Source organism: Trichechus manatus, unplaced genomic scaffold, assembly GCF_000243295.1.
Source record: "Trichechus manatus latirostris isolate Lorelei unplaced genomic scaffold, TriManLat1.0 scaffold00018, whole genome shotgun sequence".
Taxonomy (NCBI): domain Eukaryota; kingdom Metazoa; phylum Chordata; class Mammalia; order Sirenia; family Trichechidae; genus Trichechus; species Trichechus manatus.
In genome coordinates this window covers 7,866,444-7,873,332 of record NW_004443954.1, presented here as the reverse complement: position 1 = coordinate 7,873,332, position 6,889 = coordinate 7,866,444, and the positions used below count along the sequence as shown (strand labels likewise).

The 6,889-nt window shown below is 41.1% G+C and overlaps 1 protein-coding gene across 2 annotated transcripts in view; it reads right to left on the bottom strand.

The window, feature by feature from the left end:
- Nucleotides 1-335: 335 nt before the first annotated feature.
- SLCO5A1 (solute carrier organic anion transporter family member 5A1) overlaps nt 336-6,889 on the bottom strand; it is an 80,988-nt gene continuing 74,434 nt past the window's right edge. The window contains exons 6-7 of one of the 2 annotated variants that reach the window (XM_023727756.1): nt 4,810-4,874; nt 336-1,317 (exon numbers count right to left, since the gene is read on the bottom strand). In XM_023727756.1, coding sequence (XP_023583524.1) covers nt 860-1,317; nt 4,810-4,874 — 523 coding nt within the window. In that variant the 3' untranslated portion in view covers nt 336-859. Of the gene's footprint in view, nt 1,318-2,595; nt 2,700-4,809; nt 4,875-6,889 lie in introns of those variants that run through there. The other variant, XM_023727757.1, reaches the window with a different exon arrangement.

Here is a 6,889-nt window from a genome sequence, read left to right as displayed (position 1 = left end):
GAGAAAGTCATCAGTTTCTTTCCATATCATGCATCTCAAATTACAGTTTCTAACCGTATCATTTAGCATTCTCGATTTAAAGCCCCTTACGAAAGAACACTGGAGTTTATTTTCAAGCTATTAGATTTATGATTCCACAGCCTCGCTGACTACCACCTCAGGATGGGGCAGACAGACTAAAAGAATGTGTCCTATGAAATGAAAAATTTCCTTTTATCAAGCTATGCATATGGTTCCTTGGAAGCATTTGAAAACTTCTACCTGATTTATAACCCTGGTATGGCTTAAAATGCTATTAACAGTACTTTAGGAAAAGTTCAGCTTCCTCTTTTTAAAACTTTAGTCTCTGAAAGCAAAAGGAACATCCTGCACTTCTGTTTTTTCCAATCAAATTGCATAGTTGAGGCGAATTCATTTGTGCTTTGTAGCAGAAACTCAGTTGGTGTTCTTATCTAAAAACTCTGATTTGTAAAAGCAAAGTCATGGTCAAGCTCACCTGTGTCTGAAGTGGATGTTAATGACCTGCACTGCCGTCACCACCCTCCCCATGATTTTGTTAACCACGTACCTCAGCCTTACACCACATTGGAGCACGAGCATTAAATCAACACAGCGGAAATAGTAACAAATCTACCTAAACGCCTCCTTCTGGGAGAGAAGGGGGAAAAGGCTCTCAGTTTGTTGAGGTATCCAGCCCTCAATCAATAGTGGCTGTTTATATACTGAGTTTTGTTGGTTTGAGGATTGTGTCTTTAGAGGTTAAGAAAAGAAGGGAAAGAAGGCACGGGTGTTTCTCAAGTCGCCATATTCAACTCAACCAACAAAAGTAGAGTTCCGTTTTCAAGCTTCGGAAGAGAGGCTAGATGGCAGTCGGACCTTCTTCCAGCCCCGAGTAGGCGGAGGAACTTATTGCTTCAGGAAAGGGCCCAGGATAGGTCTGTGCTGTGGATTGGATCCCTTTTTGCAGACCAGGCTCTTCGTGGAATTCTCCGCGGGTGCTGAAAGCAGGGCAAGACCTAGTCCGGGCAGAGTTGGAGACATGGTTGGTGCGGCCCACCATCTCACTCACAGTGCTCAGAGGGAATTCTCGCCACCTCTGCCTCTGCTGTCCCTCCTCCTTGTATTTAATGGAGTACCAGGCCAGAAAAATAAAGATAAAGCCAACAAATTTGAGGCCAGCCGCCAAACCAAAATAGACAAAACGAAACGATGTCACGTTGTATTCCCAACAGGAGCCTTGCACGCCACATTCCTGTTGCCAGAGCATGCAGGTGGTGTCAATGACTGCCCCAAAGTAAATCGGAGTAGGAATGTATGCTAGAGGTTAGGAGAAAGAGAAAAATGTCAGTATTCAGCACATCTACATACACAGAAAGCAGACTTGTAATTTTAGCAAGGTACTTGTCTGCCCTGAAACCAAACCAAACCCATTGCTGTCAAGTCAATTCCAACTCATGGCAATCCCACGTGTTGCAAAGTAGAACCGCTCCATAGGGTTTTCTTGGTTATCTTTACAGAAGCAGATCACGAGGCCTTTCTTCTGTGGTACTGCTAGGTGGGTCTGAACCACCAACCTTTAGGTTAATAGTTGAGTACAAATGGTTTGTGCCACTCATGGACCTTGAAACCAGTTAAGGGGAGTAATTTCCTTATGTTACTTGATTTTTTTTTAACATATATGTCACATCTTATCCAGTATCTTTGTTATAAAAGTGTTCACTAAATTAGAAAGCCTCTAAAATATAAATTATGAGGCTGTGACAGATACATTTTTAATAAATAAGTTGTATTTATTTAAAATGAGGTCTATTCACTACAATTAAATTATTAAGGTACTTAATACTCTTTTTCCTTTGGAGTTTAGGAAATGGAAATTGGCTTGTTGGCTTAGCTTACTTTCATAAAGTCCTCTAGTTTACAACTCAGAATGTTTTATTGAGCTTGTTTTTTTTTTTTTTTTAGGATCATAAAAATGTTGATCACTAAAAATGCAGTAAGGCAATCCTTTTGAACTGAAAAGTCCGGTTTTGTAGTTAAATACTCAAGAAACTACACTAAAACCCTTTATTACCTACCAAAATTCAGTGCACTTAGTTCTTATGGGTTCTTGTCAAGTCCTTGGGTGTAGAAAGAGTATGAGGAACACATTCTCCTCTTTAAGTTAGATACTACATCAAATGACAATTTTATAAAGGAACTTGGGGTATAGAAATAATTATGGCATAAAATTCATCCTTAAAGTTTACGAAGCACCTGGGATGAGTAGTAGCTATATCATTTGGGCTATGAAATAGACAATTCTATACTCCGGTAGGAAAGAAAGGCCACCTACTAGACTGCCTTCATCACTTGCTCCTCCCCTTGCCCCACTCCCAACTTGTCCACCTTGCAAATTATCTGTTGTTGTTGCTGTTCGCTGCCGTGGAGTCATCGTTGACCCATGCTGACCCCATGCACAATGGAACAAAATGCTGCCCAGTACTGCGCCATCCCCGTGAGCAGTTGTGGATCATACCATTGTGATCCATAGGGTTTTCACTGGCTGGTTATTTGGAAGTAGATCGCCAGGCCTTTCTCCCTAGTCTGTCTTAGTCTGGACGTTCTGCTGAAACTTGTTCAGCATCACAGCAACACGCAAGCTGCCACTGACAGATGGGTGGTGGCTGTGCATGAGGTGGAGTGGTCAGGAACCAAATCTCCTGAATGGAAGGCGAGAATTCTACCACTGAACGGCCACTGCCCCTGCAAACATCTACCCCTCACTCAGACTCCGCTATACTCCCCCTGCATTTTGTATATGTCTCCGTTATATCAACTATCACATAATATTTAAACTATTTGCATATTTGTCACCCCATAAGCTCCTTGATGGCATTGACCACGCCTTTTATTTTTTTGCATCCCAAGGCCAGTGTATCAGGACAGTCCTGAATCCTCGATAAGAGTTTACAGAAGGAAGTGATGGGGGGAGGGAGCAAGAGAGGAAAGAAGGAAGAGAGGGAGGGAAGGGCGGAGGGAAGAGGGAGGGCAGGTGGGCTAGTCGCCCAGGAGGCTGTGACGGATACGTTTTTAATAAATAAGTTGCATTTATTTAAAATGAGGTTTATTCACTACAATTAAATTATTAAGGTACTTAATACTCTTTTTCCTTTGGAGTTTGGGAAATGGAAATTGGCTTGTTGGCTTAGCTTACTTTCATAATCAATAGAACTTAAGATAAGATTGAATTAAATAATAGATGCCTGCAGTGTTCTCCCTCCACTTACTCCTGACGCTGCAGTGGACATCTGCTGACTTACCTGTACACACTCCACGTCCATATCAGATAACTCGCTCCAGGGCCTCAGGGAGAGGTACAGCAAAGAGAAGGAACTGGCTTTTTCTTTCCCATTCAGCCACCCCCTCTGGTCAACACATTTCCTTCCATGAAAATAGCCCTTTCCAGTTTTCACAGAGAAGTACAGGTCAAATGTCTAAACTATCTATATCCAAGTATGTCAGGGTTTCCTTTAGTGGCATGTCTGTTAAAAATGTTACCACAAAAGTCTTACTGATACCCAAAAAATCTCGCCATCAAATGGAACTAGAAGCTCTTCCCTTCTGGTGCTGACTGGCCAGGGCTCATTCTCGGGCTGAGCCATCAACTACAACAAATGGCAAACTGAGAATTCCAGAGAGGATTCATGCGACAAAGGGTCGGACAATGCCATTTTTAAATACTTTGCCCTTCAAAGCTGAAATAAGAAATTTAAATCACAAAACAATTTTTTTTTTTTTGTCCTGTGGACAATAATACTGGTTACTGGGGGAAAATACCAGCTGAAGAAATGGACGGGCTGCCACTTAAGAAAGAAAAAAAGCTTGACGATGAGGAAGCCAATAAAAAATACACTGAAATCGGCCAAAGGAATGGCTGCTCCACATGCTTATTTTCCATGGACTGCCCAGACATTACGGGGTGACGTGGTGTGTGTAAGAGTCAAAACGGAATTCTTCATGCCCAGATGAACTCTCTGGTTCACCACGCTGACAGTGCTAATGAGTTTCTCTTGTTAATAAGTAAAAAGCCTTGTAAGGTAGTCCCTAATAGTAATCTGAGGATCTTTATTATGTTTTTATTTTAGGATTTTTTTAAATCTCTTTTCCTCAGAAAATGAATCAATAGGTACTCTGTTTGCCCAGTTCAATAAATTTAGTACAACCAATAAACAATGGCTGTCAAGCTGATTCTGACTCCTGGTGACCCCATGTGTGTCAGAGTAAAACTGTGCTCCATAGGGTTTTCAATGGCTTATTTTTTGTAAGTAGATTGCCAAGCCTTTCTTCCGAGGTGACTCTGGGTGGACTTGAACCTTCAACCTTTCATTAGCAGTCAAGTGTGTTAACCATTTACACCACCCAGGGACTCTTACAATTAGTATAAAGAAGTAAGGAATTGAAAATTTAATGCATAAAATGGGAACCAATTTCCATTACTTTCCTGTTAAAGAAGCATAAAGGTACAAAAACTCCAGGATAATAAGCCCACTACAAATTGCTTGATTTAGGATTTTTTATTGTACCAAACTCTCTGGGGGAATTTAGCCCAAGTTACTGTTCACGGTGAAAAGGAAACTAATCTAAAGCTGGTTTTGTTTTGTTTCATCAAGTGAAATCAGAAAATAAGGAAGTTGTCCCCTCACCACTAATCTGTAAAATTCTAACTACTCACGGTGACAAATGACTCGACCTGTAATTTTTAAAAGACAGCGGGAATTTGCCAGCTGCAAAGGGGAATTAAAAGGCACACTTGGAAATTCAGGAACGTACCAAGTGTTCGCAACAAAACAAACTGCATTCCCAGTGCAAAAGGTCTCTCATCATCTTCCACGGACCTACGGAAAGAAAGGAGAGAAGTGTTTTCAAGCAACGGCTCCGAGAAAATGAAGGTCAAATCAAGTCTACCAAGGAGATGCTGTGCCAAAAGAGTTAATTCACTAAAATTTACTAACAAGAGCCAAGCAAAACTGGTGATCTAGAAATCACTGAATGAAGGTCTCCTCAGTAAAGACACTAAAGAAAATCTGATTAATTCCAATTGTTTCCGTGTCAAGACTGGTGAAGGGTCAACGACATCACAGGGCTAATGGCTGGAGAGGCAGAAGTAGCTCTTAGCTGAGTTTCCAAAATCAGTTCTATTTCAAAAATAACCACTTGTATAATTTTATCCTAACATACTGCATTCTTATTCTTGGTTGGCCTGCATTTTCCAGAATAGTAAGCATGCACACTGAAAATTACTCCCATAATTCCTCAAAGGAAAATACAGGTAAAAGATACAGGAAAATGGAAATATATATATATATATATATATATATAGAAAAAAAAAAGGATAAAGGAAACACATCAAAAGTCAGAGAAAGAATTAGCCCCTACTAGCAGCCACCTGGGAAACCCTGGTGGTGTAGTGGTTAAGAACTTGGCTGCTAACCAAAAGGTTGGCAGTTCAAATCCACCAGGCGCTCCTTGGAAACCCTATGGGGCAGTTCTACTCTGTCCTATAGGGTTGCTATGAGTCGGAATCGACTCCATGGCAATGGGTTTGGTTTTTTTTTTTTGAGTAGTCACCTCACTTTTTCTTCTTCTCCTAAAACATGTGCTCCAAGTACTTCCTGTATCACAGGAAGATTGGCAGTGTATTGACTTTATAACTAGCGATTCTTCCCTGAAATTTTGGTTTAGGTGCTAAATGATGATTTTGTAGTGTTTGAGCACTATAAAATGGGTGGCCCTTATGTGGGATTTTTTTACCATCTCTTATAAAGTTCAAAGAGAATTAAATAATTTAAGTGAGTAAATTTATTTAAGATACATGTGTTTTAAAAATGATGAAGTGCCTTTTCTATCCCTACACATAGCGTTCTAGGTATATGATGTAAAATCCCTGAGGACAGTCCCTTGTCCTCTCTCCCCAAGGTCTTTATTTCTCTTAGCCATTCACACAGTGCTGTCACATAGCTGTTACTCCACAAACGTGTGCGGACTGAGGAACTGAGTGTATAAGCCAATGGGGCTTTCATGTGCTGCTGTCTTACTGTCAAGGAATGGCTTTGCTTGGAAACTTCTAACTCAGCACCCAACAGAAGAGAAGCCAAAATGTCCACCATGCAAGCGGTCCAACTGCGCTTGCTAAAGCAATGATGTCTCAGAAATCACTTCCTGCCAAGTGTCCGGCACTGTGGGGTTCTAAGGAGCCAGGGAGTAGATAAGAAGGACTAGTGATACCTGACTCCCCTTCCCTACTCCCTCCTTGCACTCTGCTCCCAGCCCCACTAAAGTTGCGGTGGATGGGCTCTGCCTTCCTTCACCCGCTACAGTCTTTACCGCAAATACCAACACATGCATTTTGACTCTTGTGTGAACATTTTTAATAGGACAAAGGTACATTCCATGTCTTCTTATAAACAAAAGGCACACAAAACAGGGTATATAACTAACATGACAAAGACTGCACAGCATGGACAACTGAAAAAACACACTTCCCAGTCTATCCTTTCCTTGAATCAACTCCAAAATTTTAAATTATACTAAAATTAATGAAGTCAGCATTTCGAACTGCAGGCCCAGCATAAACTGTCAATGATCCTGGAGTTACGAACCCTCTACATGGTAGGAGATACTATCCTTTTCTGTATGTACAACTTAGCAACCTCCTCTAGGATCAGGCATCCTCTAGCTAACTTCTATCCTTCAGTCCTTGATGTTGAACCTTTTAGGGTTGAGACTTTAGGAACAAAAGGCACCCGGAAGAAGCTTCACTAAACAACAGGACAAGGACTCAACCGAACAAAGAAAGTTCTGGAGTATGAAATGTTACAAACTTCCTTCCCTTCCCTGACTTGGAAAAAAC